Source organism: Rana temporaria, chromosome 3 (assembly GCF_905171775.1).
Source record: "Rana temporaria chromosome 3, aRanTem1.1, whole genome shotgun sequence".
NCBI lineage: Eukaryota > Metazoa > Chordata > Amphibia > Anura > Ranidae > Rana > Rana temporaria.
This window is the reverse complement of record NC_053491.1, coordinates 341628104-341651813: the sequence shown is the minus strand read 5'-3', so window position 1 is coordinate 341651813 and position 23710 is coordinate 341628104. Positions and strand designations below refer to the sequence as shown.

Genomic DNA, 23710 nt, shown 5'->3' with positions numbered 1-23710 from the left:
GTGAATATTCGCTATTCCGAATATTCGCATTTTTTCAATTTTATTTTTAAAACAGATCACATCCTATCGACGTCTAAAAGCATTGCTGGTATGATTAGAGACCCTGGGCCGAGTAGCTAAGCTGAGGCGATCCTTTTATGTTGCCGAGTATAAAAAAAAAAAAAATTGAGAAATTTCGCTAATGCGAATGCGAAAATTATTGTGAATTTTCGATAACTGTGGTAGGAGAACTCTGATTGTCTCTGATGCAAAAGGGGGGGGGCTTTGTGTATGTTTCTGTTATGAATATTTGTATGTTTGATATTATTTTTTTTTGTAAGAAGCAAAAAATTGTGCATACCTTAAAAAAAGGGGAGAATACAGCAGCAACTCAAAAATGTTATACAACATAAATTAATACAAGACAGAAAATGGAGTCGCTCTACAAGAATAAAAAATATGTCTAGTGACAAGACATGTGGGCAAATTATAAAATAAGCAAGCGCAAATAACTTGTGAAATACACAGTGAAACAAATATATAAAGAAATATAGTCCCAATAATAGAAAAATAATCTTTCATAAAAATGTCTTTGATATGTGAAGTGAAAAAAAGTCCAAAGCATGCAGCATGAACGTGTTCAATCTTCAAGGTGTTTGATTGACAAACGGCTGTGACAGATGGATAGAGTAAAGAATCACCACCAATGCAAAACACTTTTTATTTTCTATTGTAAAATATCACGAATATTCTGAGCCAATCAGAGTGCTCCTTCCGCATTTGCCGAATATTCGCAATTATTTTGTATTGTAAAATATCACGAATATTCTGAGCCAATCAGAGTGCTCCTTCCGCATTTGCCGAATATTCGCAATTATTTTGTATTGTAAAATATCACGAATATTCTGAGCCAATCAGAGTGCTCCTTCCGCATTTGTCGAAATTTCGCAATTATTTTGTATTGTAAAATATCACGAATATTCTGAGCCAATCAGAGTGCTCCTTCCACATTTGCCGAATATTCGCAATTATTTTGTATTGTAAAATATCACGAATATTCTGAGCCAATCAGAGTGCTCCTTCCGAAATTTCGCCATCAATATCGCATTCGCATTTTGCGAAATTTGGATACAATATCACGAATATTCTGAGCCAATCAGAGTGCAAAATATCACGAATATTCTGAGCCAATCAGAGTGCTCCTTCCGCTGTTGTCGAAATTTCGCAATTATTTTCGCATTCGCAATAGCGAAATTTCGCAAAAATTTCATTTCGATAAAATATCACCAATATTCGAATTTAGCGAATATTTCTCGAATATTCGGCTATATATTCGTGATATATCGCGAAATCGAATATGGCGTATTCTGCTCAACACTACTAACTTGCATTTAGCCGTGTTTCCTTTACAGGCGTTTAAAAAATGTTACTTTAAAAAAAAGTTGTCTAAACATGGCATGTAAACATGGCAAATCTGACATTTTTTTAAACGCCGGTTACTATCTGTCAAGTTAAATCGTTCAGGGGAGGTTGTAAAACGTCCCATGTACATTAAGCCTAAGTTTAGAAATATGGTTACATTTAACCACTTAAGGACCGCTCACTGTATATATACGTCATTTTTTAAAAGATGGATATCTCGGTAACGGCAGCAGCCGCTGCCACAACCGAGATATCCATCTTTCCTGTAAGCGGTCCTTTAAACGATAACGGTGGTCTCCACGGTGGATTCGCCATGAGATCACCGTTATCGGCGGTGGGAGAGGGTCCCCCCTCCCGCCGCTCTCCCGCACCCTCCGCCGCTTACCGGAGCCGTCGGCAGCCGCGGAGGCGATCGGGTCCTGTCTTCTGCTCTGCTGGGATACGATATGGCCCCCACCCATCTCCATAGCATAGTAGGGGGGAAGCGACGTCAAAATGTCACTTCCGCCCATGCTTCTTAAAGGCATATTTTCTTGTTGTCATTTTTTCAAATGACAAATTTATTTTTTATTTTGATTTTTTTTTCATTCTAGTCTAAATATGAGATCTGAGGTCTTTTTGACCCCGGATCTCATATTTAAGAGGACCTGTCATGCTTTTTTCTATTACAAGGGATGTTTACATTCCTTGTAATAGGAATAAAAGTGACCCTTTTTTTTAGTGTAAAAATTAATAAAATAAATAAAAATAAATAAGAAAACTAAATTAAAAAAAATGTAAGTGCCCCGTCCCAACAAGCTCGCGCAGAGAAGCGAACGCATACGTGAGTTGCGCCCGCATATGAAAACAGTGTTCAAACCACACAAGGTATCACAGCGATCGTTAGCGCGAGAGCAATAATTCTAGCCCTAGACCTCCTCTGTAACTCAAAAGATGCAACCTATAGAATTTTTTAAACGTTGCCTATGGAGATTTTTAAGGGTAAAAGTTTCACGCCATGCCATGAGCGGGCGCAATTTTGAAACGTGACATGTTGGGTGTGATTTTACTCGGCATAACATTCTTTCACAATATAAAAAAAAATTGGCTAACTTTACTGCTGTCTTATTTTTTTATAAAAAAAAGTGAATTTTTTCCCAAAAAGTGCGCGTGTAAGACCGCTGCGCAAATACGGTGTGACAAAAAGTATTGCAATGACCGCCATTTTATTCTCTAGGGTGTTAGAAAAAAATAAAAACTGGCACATCTAAGTATGCAGGCATTCGGGGTAAAGCTGTCCACATAGACCATCCTCCGAACCACCATCAACGTCATCCCTTCCACGCTGCGCTCCACGAACATTTCAAGCCTCGCTTTTAGATCGCTCTACTGCAGGGTAGTCTTCCCAGTCACGATTGCAGACTGACAGCGGTGGGAGCCGGTGGTGTGGAGGACGATATATGTGGACAGCTTTACCCCAGATGCCTGCATACTTAGATGTGCCTTTTTTATTCATTAACGTGAGTTGGTAAATGTTGTACCTCCATTAAATGTAACCATTTTGCTACACTTAGAAGCCCCTCTCTTCTCTTCTATACTCTGTAGCTCCTGCTGGATTTTGCTTCTAATCCCCTTGTGGATGGACATTTTATGGTTACACAACCTATCACATTGCTAAAAAATCTTTTTATATGGACTATAAACTGAAGGACTTGTGAGAAAATGGTTGTGGAACGAATCATTTGAGTTTCCATTATTTCTTATGGGGAAATTTGCTTTTTAATATACAAGTGCGGAACAAATTATGCTTGCAATCCAAGGTTTTACTGTATATGCCTTGCATATTAAACACCAGCTAATGCACCCTATAATATGCCATTTAGATGTTGCCCAAATTCTGCTATCCAAATTGAGGCTGATTTACTAAAGTAAATGAACACTGGACTCATGGTGGGCACAGTAAAGGCGATCCTTGAAACTATATAGGTGATCTTACACTCATCTTCAGGTCATACCTACTTCAAAAAATTAAATGGCATGCTTATAAATTTTAGGGGGGGGATCAGGTTGGCATGTTTGCCCTGGGCTCTAGATGACCTTGTCCTGCCACTGCTTAAAGGAGTGGTCCTTCCTAACCCAACATCTAGTTATTAAATGATTTATTAAAGAGGAACCCATTTATTTATTTATTTATTTTAATCCCTGCCAGATTCTGGGCTGTGCACAATTAGATTCAAGATGTGGAACAAATTAGTTGGCATCTATGAGGCATTAGTTTGTCATCATTTTGAAAAAAAAAATGAAAGGTAAATTTACAAAAAATGTGACTGGCCTGCCAAGTAAATGAATGAGCATGTGCCAAGAAAAGCATCTAATAAAAACTCATGGGCTATGCTGTTGTAGAAAAAAAAGTCACCATAAGTATGGGCAGTGGCGGTGCATCCATAAAAGGCGCAGGAGCTCCGCCCCCTCTCTCCTGCACCTGTCTATCACTAATAGATAGATTCATGCATTCTTTTTTCTATTACAAGGGATGATTTTTAATTTGAAGCACCCCCATCCCTCTGTGAACGCATACGTAAGTCACGCACAAATATGTAAACAGTATTCGCACCACATATGTGAGGTACCACCGCAAATGTGACTGCGAGAGCAATAATTCTTGCACTAGGCCTCCTCTGTAACTCTAAACAGGTAACCTGTAAAGCAGTGGTTTTCAACCTTTCTAGTGCCGTGACCCCTTGATAACATTTCCCAAGTTGTGGGGACCCCTAACAGTAAAATTATTTTTGTAGCGTGGGTTGTCAGCATCCCAGGCAAGACAAACCCCTAACCCACGGACATTTAGCGCTCCCTTCCACTCATACAGTATTAAAACCCCTTATGCTACATTTCGGATGTACCACTCTTTCTCTTTGTTCTCCTTTCTTTCCTTTTTATCTCTATCCTAATTTCTTGTTTTTTCCCCCCATCCCTCTCTCTAGCCATCTTTCTTGTTCTTTCTCTCCCCTCTTCTTTGTTCCTCCACCTCTATTCCTCTCCCTTCCATGTATTCTCAACTAATTCCTTCTTTTAATCCTTGGTGGAGGGGGGGGGGGGGGGGATCAGTGGCAGTGCTGGTGGGGGGTGGGATCAGTGGTAGCGCTGGTGGGAGTTCTGATTAACCAACTTAGATGCTCTTGATCAAGGTCATCTGCTGATCGAGAACTGTAGTGGGGACTTTTAATGGCAACTATAATCACAGATGGTGTTACTCCCTGTGTCTCCGACTCTGTGGTGTCTCGTAGCAGTGACACCTATGCCGAAAATAGGAAATAGGGTCTCCTCCAGCCCCTCCCACTTCACATTCCTCACCAGTCAGCTAACCTCTAGTCTCTGCCCTCCACCCATCCCGTAAACAGAATGGGCCGCTGCGAAGAGGCTGAGTGGGTGGCCACGGGCTCCAGGAACAGTCCAGCTGGGTGGCCACAGGCTCCAGGGACAGCCCTGCTGGGCAACTGCGAAAAAACTGGGAGAGCAGCACAGGCTTCAGGAACAGCCTAGGATTCGTGACCCCTGGCAAATCGTAATTTGACCCCTGAGGGGGTCCCGACCCCCAGGTTGAGAACCACTGCTGTAAAGGCTTTTAAAGCATCACCTATGGAGATTTTTAAGTGTCGTAGTTGGCCATCATTCCACGAGCGTGCACAATTTTATAGCGTGACATGTTGGGTATCTATTTACTATTTAATACTGATGTCTCCAGTTTAAAATTATCTGACAAATAAATAATTACTTCAAAATACTCAAGGGATCACTTCCTAAAAAAAAAAAAAAGAAGAACCTGAAAAAGCCAATGATTTGCTGTACAGAAAATCATAAATAAAATATTTTATGAAACAAGTCCTAAGAACAGTTTTGTCCTATGATACATTAATAAATCAGATTTCAAAATCTATACATGTATAAATTCGCTGCAGACAGCCAGGAGCAAAGCTTCAGCGTTAGTAACTGCAGAGGTGTGATAAGATCACAACCAAGGCTGTGTTTGGACATCATGCTGCTCCAATTTGATATCAAGTTCTTCCTCGATTTTTTTTTTTTTTTTATGAACAAGATTTGTCTATGCCTAGGCTTTCAGATCCCCCTCAGTTGCAGACAGCAGTCCATGTCTAAACCTTAATTTAATTCAGATTGGTTGGTTTCTCAGGCAAAGGAAATTGCTAGGAATTCTAATGTATCGTTTACAAGGCACGGCTTAGAAACAGATAACTGAGGCAGTTACCAGAAAAATGACTTTACTGACTCCTGTGGGTTGCTTTGCCACAGTTAACTCTGTTTTAATAAAACAAATAAGCTCATGCAAGCCCTTTACAAATCCAGCTTTTAAAATGTTTGTATACCCCGACTTTTTAGTTTTGTATAGATTGCTGAGTGCATAAAGCCTCATTTACAAAAAATGTACAAAACTGAATGCCTGTGGGGGGGTTTGTTTACCTGCACAAGGATGCACAGGTGTTCCCTGCATCCCGGTGTCGGCAGTTTCATTGATGCCTGCATGGACACTCCATTCCCGAACTAACCGAGTGTGCGTGATGGGGATGTCATATGGGATACAGCGGATGTGTCTGTGCAGCTGCCTTGCCCCAAAAGTCATGAATGGGGCTGCCTGCACAGAGATGCATGGAACATCTCTGCCCCCCCATTCAGGTATAAACGACCCTGCACAGGCATAGGGTATTTAAGCCCCGTGTGAACAAGGCCTAAAAAGCACTATGATTTGTTAATGTTTAATATTATATATGAACATCTTATTAGTTATACTGGAATCGCTTTCTGAGGCTGGTCTTATAGAAGCCCCAAACAAAACAGAAGTGCTTAAGGAAATACAGTTGATAAGTGGCATTATGGAACTAGAAATTAATTCCAGAGTAGATTTTTATTATCCAAAGATCAACAAGAGAAAAAAAATCCAATGCGTTTCAGGGGTTCACAGACTCCTCCTTCATCAGGGTTTGTATGTTATGTCACTTTAGAAAATCCTGAACTCAGAAGGGTGTAAAAGTGTTTGTTGATTTTACATTCAATATTATTAGTGTAGCACTAACACCGTAGGAGCTCCTGGTTTGAATTTGGGCCTGCCGTTACCTTACCACATTCGTCTTAGGGGTCCTCCTTGAAGAGTTTAGTCTCTTTTTCTTCCAAGGTTTTATTGAACAAATTCTGACAGTGGGATGGAGGGTTAAGGGAGATTCAGGTACTTTGCTTTGCGGATTACGGATACGCTCTTGGATCAAGAGGACAAACCGTTTCCACACTGGATTCAGCAACCACCAGATAGGCCTCTATCACTGACCTAGCAGCCGGTGCGAAGCTCGTTCAAAAGTCTCTGCCACAGACTTGATGAGTGTAAACGAGTCGTTGCACAGTCCTCTGCCACAGGACCATGTAACCACACACACACTTTGCAAAAGTTCCAAAGACACAGCTACACAGTGCCAGGATCTTTCAGCCAGCCGGCAGCACTGTGAAGTAGATTGACCAGGATGCATCCTCTAATTGAATCCCCAATTGTTCGGCTTCTTCCCACAGACAAGACAGCACAGGACCAACCCTGGACCAAGAGGCCCCAGTAACTCCTGGGCCTACTCTCAGTAGTGGAGCCTCGGGCCATCAGACCCCATGGCCGGAAAAAACTGCTAGCACATCCCTGAGGCCAGGAGAGCCATCAGGTCAGGATCGGAAGACCCCGCCAGAACAGTGTCTGTCCCTTAAGTACCCTCTCCCAGAATCCACAGCGGTGGGGACCACGCCCACTGAGCTGCTTCTGGGAAAGAATACTCAATGCACTCAACCCGCTGTGTTTCCAACCTTGACCTGTGGTGACAGCGACACCCACAGTCAAGTGGAAAATGTGCAACACAGCTGATGTGGAACAGAAACCAATAATTTGACATAATCATTCTGAGCTAAACTACAGCTCATATAACTTAAATTTAAAAATAGCACCTACTCAACAGGAGCAGGGCGCTACATTAGCAACAGGCTTCAAGCTGCAAACTCTTTTTTAAACATTCCAGAAAATGACATAACACACAAGAGGCGAGTGTGTGAACCCCTGAAACGCGTTCGATTTCTTATCATGTTGATCTTTTGAAAATAAAAGACTATAAAAACTAACTTGCAGTTATGGTAATGTACAGTTGCATTATTGCGCCACCTTTGGTGCTATCTACAGCGTTTTTTTGATTTGTGCATGTGTGTCCTGCTGACAAGAGTTACCATCTCAGGGGACAGAAATTGATGGGAAATCCAACATTTTATAGTAGTTATGATAACAGGAAGTGGGGAAAGATCCTACACTTAACAGTGACAACTGCCTTTGTGGGGATTTCCTCACTAAAGCATAGATTGCCTTTAATTAAATAGAAACTGAACTTTAATTAAAGAAGAACTGAATTCTGAAAGATGTACCTAAAAAAAAAAAATTGGAGGAGACAAATGACTAGTCACCAGTATGACCTGTAGTCTACCTGTAGCAGATTTAACTGAATTACTTGTCTCTGTATGGTATAGCCATCTTGGTAGAGGCAAGGCTTTACTTGCTCATGTCAAAGCCTCCAGCAAAAAGAACAGCAATCACTACAGTAGTGACACCACAAGATCTTACTCCAAATCGATTGAGACTAGCAGTCAAGGAACAGTGCCTTATATCTCACACTGCAGATATACAGCTATGAATCTGTAGAAACAGGAGTTCCTAGGCACTCAAATACTAGAAAATGTGCTGCTATTTTATTTTTTAGGATGAATTTCAGACAAAAGGTACACTTTTCATAGTGCTGCTTAGGGACAATTAACATTTCTAGATTTCCACTATAACGTAGCAGATAACTTTTGGAGTTAATTTGTTTTTCAATTTACCCAACAGGATGCAGGTAGAAAAATAAATAAACGGATGGAATTTAATCCTTCCTTATGCCGCGTACACATGATCGCTCAAACCGATGAGAACGGTCTGATGGACCGTTTTCATTGGACCAAACTGATCTTGTATGGGTTAAAAAAAAGCAATCTTGTTTTAAATTTAACCGATGGATACCTAACCGATAGAAGAAAACTATCGTTTGTAGGCACGTCCATCGGTTAAAAATCCACGCATGCTCAGAATCAAGTCGACGCATGCTTGGAAGCATTGAACTATGGGCCAGATCCACGTAGCCCGGGCGCAACTTAACTTTCCCGATTTAAGTTACACCGCCGCAATTTTTCCAAGTTAGTGCCCGATCCACAAAGCACTTACCTGTAAATTTGCAGCGGTGTAACTTAAATCCGTCCGGCGCAAGGCGGCCCAATCGAATGGGGCGAATCCCATTTAAATGAGGCGCGCTCCCGCGCCGGACGTACTGCGCATGCTCCGTCGGGTAAATTACCCGACGTGCATTGCGCTAACTGACATCGCACCAACGTCATTTGCTTAGACGTTAACGTAAATGGCGTCCAGCGCCATTCACGGACGTCTTACGCAAGCGACGTTGATGTTTAAATTTCGACGCGGGAACGACAGCCATACTTAACATGGCTTAAGAGAACTAGAGCTCAGCCCTAGTTTTACGCGGCGTAACCCGACGGAAACGTATTTAGATTTAGATCGACGGGCCGTTCGGGACGTTCGGGGATCGCCGTAAGTCTTCATTTGCATATTCTACGCTGGCCGCAATGGCCTCGCCACCTAGCGGCCGGCCTAGAATTGCATCCTTAAGATCCGACAGTGTAATTCAATTACACCTGTCGGATCTTAGGGCTAGCTATGCGTAACTGATTCTATGAATCAGTCGCATAGTTAGAAACAGAGATACGACGGCGTATCAGTAGATACGCAGTCGTATCTCGTTTGTGGATCTGGCCCTTAGTTTTTTTCAGCACGTCGTTGTGTTTTACGTCACCGCGTTCTGACACAATCGTTTTTTTAACCGATGGTGTGTAGGCACGACTGACCATCAGTCAGCTTCATCGGTTAACCAATGAAAATGGTGCATCTGACCGTTTTCATCGGATGGACCGATCGTGTGTACAGGGCTTTACTCTTTCCAAAACTAAATCAAGCATTTATGGTTACACATACATTTTAAAGTGATATAGGTTACAATCTCTAAACAATATTTTTAGATCTACTAGAAACTCTACTGCAAAGCCCTACAAAAACAATTAGAAAAAAAAAGAAATGAAAAATTTGGACTAGGTAGGCCAAACATGGAGAGCACAAATCATATATATAAAAATGATGATCTTTTATATATATATATATATATATATATATATATATACACAGTTGAACCTCGGATTACGAGCATTATCCGTTCCAGGAGAATGCTCATGATCCAAAGAACTCACATATCGAGTTTGTCCACTGAAGTCAATGGAAACGAAAATAATTAGTTCCGCGTTGACTTTAATGGGATGCAATACCACATGCGGCCAGAGATGGGGAGGTGACAGAGAGCCTTGGAAGCGGCCGGAAAGGCCCAAGGACACGTCAGCTTATCTCCACAAACAGCGGAAAGGCTCGGAAACTGAGAATTTCCACATCTTTCCGAGCCAGCGGCACTGTTCGGCTCTAGCGCCCCCGATCCTCAGGCCGAATGCGGTACTGCAGGCCCAATTAGGTTGAATTCCGCTCGTCTTGCGAGACAACACTCGCAAACTGAGTCAGAATTGAAAAAAAAAGTTACTTGGAAATTAAAACGTTTGTTAACCGCGTTATTCTTAAACCGAGGTTCCACTGTATTACAGTGCTCTCGTTCAATCCAAAATGTTAATAAACCTCAAACCTGAATATATAAGAAAGTAAAAGTAAGGTTTTGGCTTCCTCTGAAAATATCTATGGTGTGCACAATTATTGGGTAACTATTGAACTATTGGGTGTGCAGAAATATAATGCAACTAAATTAAAAATAAAATGTGTGATCTGTTGACGATCAACTTTTTGTACAGCAGCAACCACATCCACCCAGTTCAGAGAAGTGTACTGTTTTCCTTCACCGTAAATCTCCCATTTAAGAAGGGCCCACAAGTTTTCAATAGGGTTTATGTCAGGTGAGGATGGGGGCCACGTCATTATTCTTTCATCTTTAAGGCCCTTACTGGCCAGCCACGCAGTGGAGTACTTTGATGCATGCGATGGAGCATTGTCATGCATAAATATCTTGGTCTTCTTGAAAGACGTAGATTTTTTTCTGTACCACTGCTTAAAGAAAGTGTCTTCTAAAAACTGTCAGTAGGTTTGGGAGTTGATTTTAAGTTCTCTTCAACTTGAAAAGGTCCAACTAGCTCATCTTTAATAATACCCACCTCCGCCTTGCTAGCATCTGAGTTGAAGTGGTGCTCTGCCGGATACTGATACAGCCACATTCCCATCCATCTGGTCTGTCAAGAGTCACTCTCATTTATCAGACCAAAAAACCTTTCAACAATCTGTCTTTAGATATTTTTTGGCCCAGTCTTGACGTTTCAACTTATGTGTCTTGTTCATTGCTGGTAAGGTTTCAGCCAACCTTACCTTGGCCATGTCTCTGAAAACTGGAGGATAATGTGTTCCTGGTAGCTTCACGTTTCATTCTTCTCAAATCTTTGCCAGTTAAATTGCATCTTTTTTCCTCAACTTGTTTCTTGCAACCCAGTTGACTATTTGAAACAAAACGTTTGATGGCTCTATGATCACTCCCCAATATCTTAGCAATTTCAAGATGCATCCCTCTGAAAGACTTTTTAAAATGTTTTACTTTTCAGAGTCAGTTAAATCTTTTTTGGCCCATTTTGCCTGAGGAAAAGAAGCTTACTAATAATTATGCATACCTTGATATAGGGTTTTGATCTCCTTAGGCCACACCCCCATCATTACACAAATACACATCACCTGATATGCTTAAATAAAAAAAAAAAAAGCATTCAAGTTTATACAGCTTGGAGTTGGACAATATGCATAAATATAGTGGGCCAGATCCACATAGATCGGCAACGGCGCAGCGTATCTAAGATACGCTACGCCACCGTAACTTACTTGGCTTTGTTTCAAATCCACAACGAATTTGCACCATAAGTTACGGCGGCGTAGTGTATCTCTGGCGGCGGAATTCAAATCGGCGATTAGGGGGCGTGATTCATTTAAATGAAGCGCGTCCCCGTGCCGAATGAACGGCGCATGCTCTGTTTCAAAATTTGCCGCCGTGCATTGCGCGAAATGACGTCGCAAGGACGTCATTTTTTAAACTTAGACGTCACTTACGTCCATCCCGATTCACAGACGAAATATGCAAAAAAAAAAAAAATTCAAATTTCGACGCGGGAACGACGGCCATACTTAACATGACAAATCTAACTATACGCCGCAAAAAAGCAGCTTTAACTATACGCCACAAAAAGCCGACTAGAGACGACGTAAGAGAATGCGACGGCCGCTCGTACGTTCGTGGATTGTCGGAAATAGCTAATTTGCATACCCGACGCGGAAAACGGCGCAAACTCCACTCAGCGGACGCCAAAGTATTGCATCTACGATCCGAAGGCGTACGAAGCTGTACGCCTGTCGGATCAAACCCAGATGCCGTCGTATCTTGGTTTGAGGATTCAAACTAAAGATACGACGCAGGAAATTTGAAAGTACGCCAGCGTATCAGTAGATACGCCGGCGTACTCTCACTGTGGATCTGGCCCAGTGTATTTATAGTCCTCAAAAGCCAAACAGAAACAAAATATTAACAAGCTAAGATATTTCAGTGCCCAAAAAACACCCAGGAGTTCCAGTGTACAACAATCTCCTTCCCGTGGTGTCCTCTATATACACCCTCGCTGCCCAGCATTTCAACGCCAAGCATCAAAATGGCACATGGCATAAACAACGTTGGGCGGCGTGGCCGATACAACTAGGCATGCGCGGATTGGCGCACCACTCCGACTTCATCCTTGGTGGCCGATGATGTCCGAGTGGCGCATAAGTCTTTTATATATTTTATTATGTACATCACAGATGATGGCCACGAGTGTCATTTATATATATTTACATAAACCATTAACACAATTTATAATAATTAGGAGAAATATGTATTTGGTGGTAGATCTAGAATTACAGAGCAAGGTCAATGTTAGATGACAATGGTACTGACTGATGTAGTAGTGGTGACAATATGCAAGAACTTTTAGTTTAATAGAATTAAAGTTTGATCACACAGTGTTAAGCCAAATCCTCCTTAATTTGTACCTCACTTGTTCCCACTGCGAAATAATGCAGCTCACAATGAGAGGATTTCAGCAACAAAAGCAGTGCATTTAATCCAGAAAAAAGAGGGATAAACTAGGTGTGGCCAGGTGCTGATTGACAAGCTACAGGCTTGTAAATCACCAGTGACAACAAGGCTCATAGCAACTCCCCTGCAACATTTTTTCATCCCACTGTAGTGCAAGCAGGCACACCTTACATGAGAGTGGCACCTATGCTCTAAATTTAAAAGCAGTGCAGCATCATTGCCGAACCATTGCTGGCAGGATCAACAGGTATTTGTAGGATTTGCAGGGGTACTAAGAAGTGTTGATGCACTTATAAATAAATGCTGTAGCATATATGTTTTTATAAATGGGAAACCATAGTTTTGCTTTAACCAGTTGAGGCCACTAGGTGTGCTACACATGTCCAAAAAAGTCATCTAATTGCACAGAGTGTGACTGACTCAATTTACATAGATTTGGGTTTCCTATAGTCAAATCAGAAAAAGATGAATACTGAATGTTAATGTTATTACACTTTTCACGTGCCTTTTGTCTTTTAGAATACAAATAATTTCATTATTTCTTCTTCTATTAGGAATCCCCATATGTTATGTACAAAAAGAATGCTGATGAATTTGAAGGCAATGATAAGTTTGAGGGGTACTGTGTTGAGCTGGCTCAGGAAATTGCCAAGCATGTTGGATTCAAGTACAAACTGGAGATCGTAAGGGATGGAAAATATGGAGCTCGTGATTCAGACATGAAGGCATGGAATGGAATGGTGGGAGAGTTGGTGTATGGGGTACGTACGTCACTGTTACTATGGTGTTCACTTAATGCATTTTATGGCTTGTTATATTCTGTGAGTTTGAATTAACACAGTGACCTGGTGATCGATGTGTGAGTTATGTTAGTAATGGTTATAGAAGCTGGCATAAAGAGAAGCTGAATCCTAATTGATAAATAAACCCCTAATGAACATTGCATCTCCAACATGACCTGACCACTGGGCAATTAAATCAATCACAGTTCTTTCATTCCTTGTATTTGACACTACACCTTCCAACACGACTTGACCATTTGATATAATTATAATTACATTATATACTAGCACACAACACCACATGACCACCGGGTTTGATTTTAGTGACATTTTTTCATGTCTATGGAAATAAAGAAACATAATTCATCCCCAAAGCGGCCTAATTTTTGGGTGCCTAATGGTCAGAAAAGCTGTTAGTCGTAATTATGAAAGAATAATAAGGCTCAGGAGGTAGAAGGAGGCAGACTGTAGCTTGACACCAGGATTTTTAGTAATATTTTTTTACATATATAAGAATCTCACAGTTTTTTGGGGAACCAAGGTACATGTGCATACCTGCATTTTTCTCATCATTTACTTTCTGTGAGTTTGGTGAATCAAGTGAAATTAAATAAGTGGAGTGTTCTTGAGTTTTACGAAGCCTCTGTATCTTCAACCATGTGCGTGACCACTGGACATGATCAAGATACAGTTCTGTTAGATTATACAAACAAAGAGTAGTGCATTTACATTGCATGCATTAACTTCTTTCAGCCATCTTCTGTCTTTATTCACTTGCTTCAGTATCAGCTGTGCAATATTGCTCTGGAACATGTTTTATGATGATGCCTGTGTAATCAGAATTGATGGAATAAAATTATAACAGCACAAAAATGTTGTTAACATATAAACATATAGTACAAAGAATAGTGCAGCACTAAATATCACTACATCTCCTCATCCAATAAATCAATACATTAAAGAAAGGGAAAATCATAAAAAAGTTCACATAAAAATCATGATTCCAAAAAGTATGCATCAATGAAGACTGAAAATCTATGCCAGGAGTGTGACCTCCACCATAAAACCCTCTTTGCCGCTCACCTTAATGATAGGACCCCTGAGTCAGCAAATGGTCAAAAAGGCTTTCCCTTACGGGCAAAATCCTGGAGAGTAGCAATAAACCTCTTCAGAGTGCAAAGCACATGGATCACCACATCAGCTAATATACAGGGGATCGCAGCATAAGATCATCAGCGTCCCAATATCCCGATATATGCAAATAAAATAAGAAATATCTAGTGCTCTCTGCTGGCATGCATTTAATATGAAAACAAGAAGAATCACTCTTACATACAAGGCACTTCCATTAAGTGCCAGCAAAAAAGTGTTCTGTAACACCAAAAAAACAATGACATGCCAAATGTGGCATGTCAGAGGGTCGCGAGTACTTAAAGCTGAAGTCCTTTTTTTGGGTGGAACTCCGCGTTAAATAGCAATGAATAACCAACAGAGGGGCAAAGTTTCAACCATCATTAACTCATAAGTAATTTGCATTCTGACCACAGGAGGGAGATAAGTGAGCTGCCTGTGTAATGTTTCGGCATGGGCACTTGCAGGCTCGTGTATGTGACAGGTTGACAAGGCAGGAACCCAACTGAGAATCAGTTGTAAAGCCCAAACAGAAAGTGCCTGAATAATAAGGATCAGTAATGAAAGCTCTAGATAAGAAACTGGAATTGCAATATATTAAATGTTGTATGAGATTTTATTGCTTGGGTGCACATCTATTTTAATTACAAAATTTGCAAAGTCTCTACATTAATTTCATCACTAGTTGGCAATGCAGAGTCAATTTCAAGTCGATTTGTATTCAGACTATACTGTATATTATTACATTTATGTCTGACTTACCTTCAACCAAAATTGCACAAAACATTAGGTCCATAATTGATATAATGAGGTCCTATGGTTGCAAGTGCAGTTGGGCACATAGGTTCAATTTTCAGAGTTAATGAGGCCAAATACACTTTCACCTAACATCAAATGGTGCAATAACTTTGACCATATCCAGTGATATATGTCTTTCTGGCAGTTTACCGTTGACGGTTCCGCATCATTATTACTTCTGCTGACACTTGTGATAAAATGCTTCCATCTGTGTGTTCACCTTATGCAAGATTGATATTGATAGTGTAGTACTGTGTATATATAATAATAAATGTCAGGGCGAAGTTAGACTATAGATCACTGCTGGAAGCAGAACTGGCAAATATATTTTGATGTTAAAGTGAACCTGCCATTTAAGAAAAAGCTGAGACAGAACTTGTTGGGAATCAAGAGACATTACTGACAAGCAAAAGACATTACTGAATTATAAAATATAACTGCTTGTGGTTGATTGGCCTGGCTGATTTTGATACCAGGGACTTAGATGCACCCTGTGAAACAATGCTCCTGTTTCTGCAAAATGCATCTAAAGACAAAACTTTTTAGAAAATTCAGGATGAAGTTAAGAAGGGAAGGTCTTTATTGCGGTCTGTGTCCCTATTAGGGTATGCACCCTTTTTTTGTGTTGACGACCACTGTCACTAGGACAGAATGTGAGAGAAAATTCTAATTTTTGAGTTGTTTAGATAATAGGAGTAGAGGCAAAATCATCTAATGAGGACAATTGTTCTAGTGACAACTTTTTAAGAAAGGGATTCCCTCGCTTTGGAGAGATGTTCTCACTTCTTGTTGTGTCTATAGGACAAGAAGTTAAATACAAAAACTTGACAGGGTTTTCAACCATTCCATATGATATTGAAAATGGAAATTAAATGACAAGAAAAAATAAATATTTTTATCTAATAAATACTCTAATATCTGTCATCTTTTTTGGGGTTTGTAGGATATGGTGGTGTCCAACCCTACTTTTTTCTTCCCTAGCTTCTTATGCCTTGTACACACGATTGGAATTTCCGTTGGAAGAAGTCAGACTGACTTTTTCAATCGGATATTCCGATCGTGTGTAGCCCCATCTGAGTTTTTTCATCCGATGAATTCTGTCGGAGTTTAGATATAGAACATGTTCTATTTTACCCCGATGGAATTCCGTCGGAATTCCGATGTGATTTGGCCGGGCAAAAGCCTGATCGTGTGTACGGGGCATTAGGGTTGGTCATGGAGAAGAAGAATATTTTACAACAGCCAGTTTAATCAGATACCAAATAACCTGCCAGTTTCATGGATATTAGGGGAAATAGTAAACCTGGTGGAAACACATGCAACCACAAAGATAGGATACAGACTCAATGCAGATGGTGTCCCAAGTGAGATTTAAGTGCAGGACCCCTTTGCTGTAAGGTGAAAGTGTTATCCACTCAGCTTCCTGAGCCACCAGGACCCAAAACATATATATAGTCAGAACCACCCGTAGATAAAAAAAAAAAAAAAATTGAGCATATCTAAAGATCTTTTTCTTACATTTCAGATAAAGTAGAGAATAGTTTGTAACTCTTGCCCTTCAGTGAGGTATATATATATCCTCTTAGGCAGTTCTCACTGGAACGCGTGGAAGATTTACCCACTTTTTTTATTCAGATGACAACTCAAAATTGTTACGAGGGTCACCAAGTCCCCAAGACTACTGGGGGCACAGACAACTATAAAAATGTAATAGAGATACTACCCCTTTCCCACTTAATCCTTAATTAGAATAACAGTTTTGGGCTTAAACTACACTCTAAAACAACCTTCATTGTAAGTCTGGCTGAACTTCCTGCTGTTATAATGTAGTCTGTATAATATATGTGTCACAGACTACTTAAAGATTGCATTAAAGATTGTATTATTACCATAGAGTACCCCTTCAACAGAGAATAGTTAAAATAATTTTTACAATAATGTTCTTTATAAACAGATTAAAACTCTAATAAAAAAAAAAGAATCCGCAAGCCATGTCCCCTCTAAGATCATTTATTGTATTAAATTGTGTAAATTACTTAGGTATACCTATCCCTAATAAACTTATTTCTACAGACTTCAAAAGCTTCATTTTTATTTTATTATGAGCAGTTTCCCAACAGAAGACTGAGAAGGGAAAGGGAAGCTCATTTCGTTATTTATTAATTCAGTTTACACAACGAATTGGAGTTTATACAGCACAGCCTGACTGATTACTATCTCTGTTCCCAAAGTCTGCTCAGCACATCCCTCCCTTTTCCCTCCACAGTTTTTCTTCTTCTTTGCCCCCCTACGGCTATGGACATGTTCTTGCTTCGCCTCCCTCGATGGGAGCTGGTAACCATGGCAACCCCAGTATGGTTCCTGGGTTGCGGCCTACAGCCATTTTGGTAACCTTTCCCTTTCTCACATGTTCTGTCTCAGTGGGTGCAGTATTTCAGCACTCGTCTTTGACAGTGAACCTTAAGGGTAATATAGTGCCTTTTCCTTGTGAATCTCTGCAAAGCTTAGCTTGCCCTTTAGTGCACACATAGAAATTGGTTTAATTAATCTAAATTATTAGGAATTATCAAATCTCAAGTGTCTTAACTGCAAAAAAAAAAAAAAAACTCTGCCTGTTTTAACACGATGGGTCACACTTAAATTCAAGGAGAATTGCAAGATAGTTTATGTGAGTAAAACTGTTTGACTGTCAAGCTCAGCTCCAGACATAGTTTTTTTTCATGGATATAATGAGGAAGAGTTAGAACCTCTGTCAGCTAAATGCAGTTTGTGTCCCATCGAGCAGATTTGTGTTGTCCTGCTTTTAATGCTGTTTTTGCCCCCATTGGGATTTCCTCTCATTTCCTATTCTGTCTGACATCCATCATCTGGACCGGATGTGAGCAAAATCCTCTCAAAATTCAACTGAGGTTGCTGGGGTCATGTCCTGTCTCCTCCTCCTGGCCATTCAAAAATCAAAACCTAGGGCTCTGTGTTTTGTGAATGGCCAGGAGCAGAGGGGAGCAGAGGCCTATGAGACCTGCAACACTTACATTAGAGCAGTCCGGAAGTACAGTAGGGGCTGTAGTAATCCCAGCATTTAAAAAAGTAAATTTGCGGGATGTGGAAGAAAATTAACATGACAGGAGGTGGCTTTTGCAGCAAAGGAATATTTAACTGCTTTAACCATGATAAGGTTATTGCGCTTTAGTTGGCCTTTAATGAGGACACTGTTGGCAACAAAAATCTTCACAAAGTTTCTTGAATATTTTTTTTAATTGCTGTTATGGTCTCTGTATGGGGGAATTTCTTCCTTTTATACTTTTTATTTGACATACATCAAAAAAAAAAATGCAGCGCTAGAAACTAAGTAACAACCAAAAATCGTGATTGAAAGATGGTATAAATACATGTATCATGTGAAAACTATATGTCAATATAGTGCATCAAATAGACTTGAAGTCAGATGACATCTCCCAAACAAGGCCATAGACAGCAAAAAAAAGCTCAAAGTTCTAACCCTTCTTCCCTCTGAAACCAAAAACTGTTTTGGCTGGAGTTGGACTTTAAAGCTTAACCTCTGACATTTTTGTCCCCGGGAGCATTAAAAAAACAGCTCTGGCTGCAATACTAATGCCGCGTACACTCGATCGGACATTACGACAACAAAGCTGTGGCTTTTTTCCTGACGGAATGTTGGCTCAAACTTGTCTTGCATACACACGGTCACACAAATGTTGTCAGAAATTCCGAACGTCAAGAATGCGGTCAGGTACAACACTACGACGAGCCGAGAAAAATTAAGTTCAATGATTCCGAGCATGCGTCAAATTGATTCCAAGCATGCGTAGGATTTTTGTATACAGACAATCGGAATTTCCGACGAGCACTTTTGTCAGTAAAAAAAAAAAGAAGCAGCTCTCAAACATTTGTTGTCGAAAATCCCGACAGCAAATGTCCAATGTAGCATACACGCGGTCGGAATATCCTACCAAAAGCTCACATCGCACATTTGTTGTTGGAAATTCTGATAGTGTGTAAGCGGCATAACAGTCCAGAGCTGTCCCCCAAAACAATATTTTTTGTTTGCCACAAGATGTCTCCAATAAGGAAATACTGTGAGTGTAGGACATCACGGCCCCCCACTCTGCACTCACATTGATGGAGAGAGTCATGCCCCGTACACACGATCGGAACTCCATCATAGTAAAGAGAACATGTACTCTATGTAAACTCCGACGGAATTCCTCTGAATATCCGATGGAAAAACTCAGATGGGCACATAGTCGGAATTTCCGATGGAAAAAGTCTGACTTTTTCCATCGGAAATTCCGATCGTGTGTACGGGGCATAAGAGAGTGGTTCTGAGGACATCTTGGGGAGGGGGGTCATGGAGCCTGGGGGTTGGGCTTCAAAGTAGACCTTGCATGAAAATGCAAAGTTTGCTTATGTTGAGGCTGATCACCCACTGAATAAAAATATGCTCAGTGAAATCTGCAATCTACATTGCTTTCATTAATAATGGCATCACTGTCTTTCTAGTGGAAATCTATGAAAGCTAAGGATTCCAAATCCCATGGGAATGCACATCTGCACAGTGCTGCAGCATCTTCTTGTGGTATTTGGGAACCCCTGTTTTCCCCCATTGACATCACAAGAAGCAGTAAGAAGCTGGAGTGTAAAGATTTTTTTTTTCAAATGTTCTACTTTATTATTGCTTCCATAGGGGATTTTTTTTCAGGGGTGGAGGCTGCTTAATAAGTGTGCCCCTTGATGTTAGCTGTGGTTTCTTCCATCAACCCCTAAACACTACTACTGTGTCCTGCAGTGACAGAGGGGTCAGCGAGAGTAATTATAGTGCCCAGTAGGTGACAAGCTATCTGACACGGAGCTGTGTCAAATAGCAGCAATACCGGGAGATCTTTAAGAGAGCATGCTTTCAACACATCACCTACTAGATAAGTACATGTAAAGCTCTTTATTTTACAAGGTACTTTATTTTTAGTTCATTTTAAGTGCTGACCGGGTCATATTAAACAAAAAAAAAACACCGTTTTCCGAGAAACCTACTGGGTACAGTCAACCTCTAACCTCTATAAACTCTCAGAAATTTTAGCAGGTTGATTACCTCAAAACTTTCTAGATCAGTGATGGCGAACCTTGGCACCCCAGATGTTTTGGAACTACATTTCTCATGATGCCCATGCACTCTGCAGTGTAGTTGAGCATCATGGGAAATGTAGTTCCAAAACATCTGGGGTGCCAAGGTTCGCCATCACTGTACTAGATAATAACCTTACTGCAAAAGTGTAATGCTCAAAAACAATTGTTTGACATGGCATGTTTTTGTTTTTCTGCATTTTCCCAGCAAGAAGACAGGTGCCATTACTAGTTATTATTGGTCATCGAAAAGCTCAGTGAGATAAAATGTGGCCAGAGCAGAGTCAAAAGTCAAGATGTCTGGGAAGAGATTTCCCTACGGCATCCTAAGTCTTTATTTACAAAACTTTTATTGATTTTGATATGGAAATGAACAAGAGGGAGTAAAAGGAAGCTTCACTATTTGAAGGGAACAAAGACACGATCTCAGGAGAATCCAGAAACATTATTACAAGTTAGCAATAAGATTGAATAGTGGATTTCTCAATTTTTTTCTGGTGAATGTACTCTATCCAAGAGGGTTTCCCTAAAGAGTTTTTTGGTCATGCAAGGCAAATCAAGAGGTTTATTTTAACAACATAGGCACTAATACTCACCTTTGTTGAATAGTCCACCTTTTCCATTTAGCTGGTGGGAGAAAAGAAAATATCAGGTACTTCCAAGTATAGAGGAGAGTGTGACTCACTCCCCTTCTTCCCATGTGACAGAGCTGGTGATTGGCCCAGTGCTGTCACGTGGATGCATGACAGAATCCTCAGCCCTGTTTAAGCTCTGAAACAAAATTCTCCTGCGCTCTGGTGTTTCGCCAAACCCAGGTAGTGTAGTTTAGTCTTAAGGCAAGGTCTAGTGTCTTGCAGCCCTCCTCAGAACAATGGGTGTTCATATGGCTGGAGAAAGAAAGACAAAAAGGAGGGTGCACCGACCTAGTGCATTACCACTTAAAAGTTTTATTAAAAATAGAATAAAAGCAATGATCCTACTCACAAAGGGAGCTTAGGTAAGCACTTTTCAGACAGTTAAGCTGGATCTCATGGTTCACCTAGGCTCTGAAGAAAGGGGTACGCCCTAGAAACGCGTCAATGGTCCAGACGTTTGAGGTATCATTTGATCCTCCTTGTCATCAAGTCTTGCTGGCAGGTGCCATGAGATCCAGCTTAACTAGTTGTTTTATTAAAAATAGAATAAAAGCAAGGATCCTACTCACAAAAGGAGCTTAGGTAAGCGCTTTTCAGATAGTTAAGCTGGATCTCATGGCACCTGCCAGCAAGACTTGATGACAAGGAGGATCAAATGATACCTCAAACGTCTGGACGGCTGACTCGTTTCTAGGGCGTACCCCTTTCTTCAGAGCCTAGGTGGACCATGAGATCCAGCTTAACTATCTGAAAAACGATTACCTAGGCTCCTTTTGTGAGTAGTATAATGGCTTTTATTCTATTTTTAATAAAACTTTTAAGTGATAATGCACTAGTTTGGTATGCCCTCCTTTTTTTCTTTCTGTTTAAGCTCTGACCAGAGGAATTCAGAGCTTACACAAGGCCAATGCCTTTTTGCTCCCAGTGACTGAAAAGAGCAGTCGAGAGCTAAAGGAAGATAAGTTAGCTAGATAGTTAATCAGTTAGATAGCTAGAAAGGATGGCATTAAAGAGAACCTGTTGCTTTGTTCTGCTTTGTTCTGCATCACCAAAACAAAAAGTCAATGTATAAATCACCAGGACTATTTAATTAGTGTTCACTTAAAACTGAATAATACAACTAAAGTGAACTAGCCCTTCAAATGCACTTCTTCCACTTCTAAAAGGACTTGCATTTGAATTCTGTTTCTGTGAGTTAGTGCATGTGTATATTTTATTCTGCATGATAATATTGAGAGTATTGACTGCTGAAAGCTGTATACTGACCCTGATAACCAAGAGGCAAAATGTACTATCACCTTTCATTAGAATGACAAAGAGCATGTACAGCCATTTTTTAGTAGCATGTCGTAGAATATCAAATTTGACAGAAAGCTGCTTGTTATGTAAAGATTTGAATTCCTGATGTTTTTTGCAAACATTGCTAACAGCATGAGACTTTGGCTGCTGTCTGGAAGATTTAGCAATGATATAATTTTACTAATACAATGTCTGGAAAGTCTTAAAGGCAACCTGTATTGAAAAAAAGCGTGAAGACTGCTATTGTTGACTTCTGAAAATCCTAGTCAAGTCAGTGATTCGTAGGGTATTGAAGCCTGAGCTAGGAAAGTAGATCAAGCTTCTCTTAGATTGAGATCAGTAATAGAAGCCTCTGCACTTCTTTAATTAATTAAAAATATATATATACTTTAGAGCAATTCTTGCATGAAATTGCAAGATTTGCTTAATTTTTCAGCCCCGCCCCTGAAGAAAAACATTTAGTGAAAGCAAGAAAAAAATACATTTTTGAATACAAAATGTAAAAATACCTTACATCCAGCTTCTGGTGCACCTGTCTAGCCAAGAGAAGGCCATAGCCAAAATCCTGAAAAAGCTAAGGATCCAAAATCCCAAATCCCAAAAGAGCATAGCTGGAACTCCCCCAAGACTCTACAGCAGGGATATGCAATTAGCGGACCTCCAGCTGTTGCAAAACTACAAGTCCCATCAGTTCTGCAACAGCTGGAGGTCCGCTAATTGCATATCCCTGCTCTACAGTGATAACTCTACAGGAAGCACCTGGAAGCTGGCTTCAAATAATTTCTATATTTTTTTTATTCCTTTATTGTTTTAACTGAGCATTTTTTTATTATGAAGTGTGTTTGTGTATGTGCAATGTAATTGGACTCTACAATGTCATGCACTACAGCGACTTGGGATCCGACTTGTGTCACCCCAAGTCACGCGACATGAGAAATTCCATTGAAGTGAATGAGAGCCGTCTTAATGTACACTATTGAAGTTGCTCCGACTTCAGAAAAGGCTCCTGTACTACTTCAATCCGACTTCTAGGCAACTTGCACCCATTAATTTCAATGGAAGTTGCCTCCAAAGTCAGATCATTGTCTAAACTGAAGCAACTTTACAGGAAATGAAAATGGTTTACTCAGGCAAACCCCTCCCTCCCACAGAGCTGATTATTCTGTGATTGGCCACAGCCAAAGTGGCCTGTCCTGGAGGCAACTTTAAGTCGTGTTGTAAGTTGCTCCAAGTCACGCTGAAGTCGCCTTGCAAAGTCATGCTG

The 23710-nt window shown here is 40.5% G+C and overlaps 1 protein-coding gene across 4 annotated transcripts in view; it reads left to right on the top strand.

Moving 5' to 3' along the window:
* Positions 1-23710, top strand: part of GRIA1 (glutamate ionotropic receptor AMPA type subunit 1) — a 445232-nt gene that overhangs the window by 331592 nt on the left and 89930 nt on the right. For all 4 annotated transcript variants that reach the window (XM_040345114.1, XM_040345115.1, XM_040345112.1 and 1 more), the window contains exon 10: positions 13217-13423. In XM_040345114.1, coding sequence (XP_040201048.1) covers positions 13217-13423 — 207 coding nt within the window. The remainder of the gene's footprint in view (positions 1-13216; positions 13424-23710) is intronic.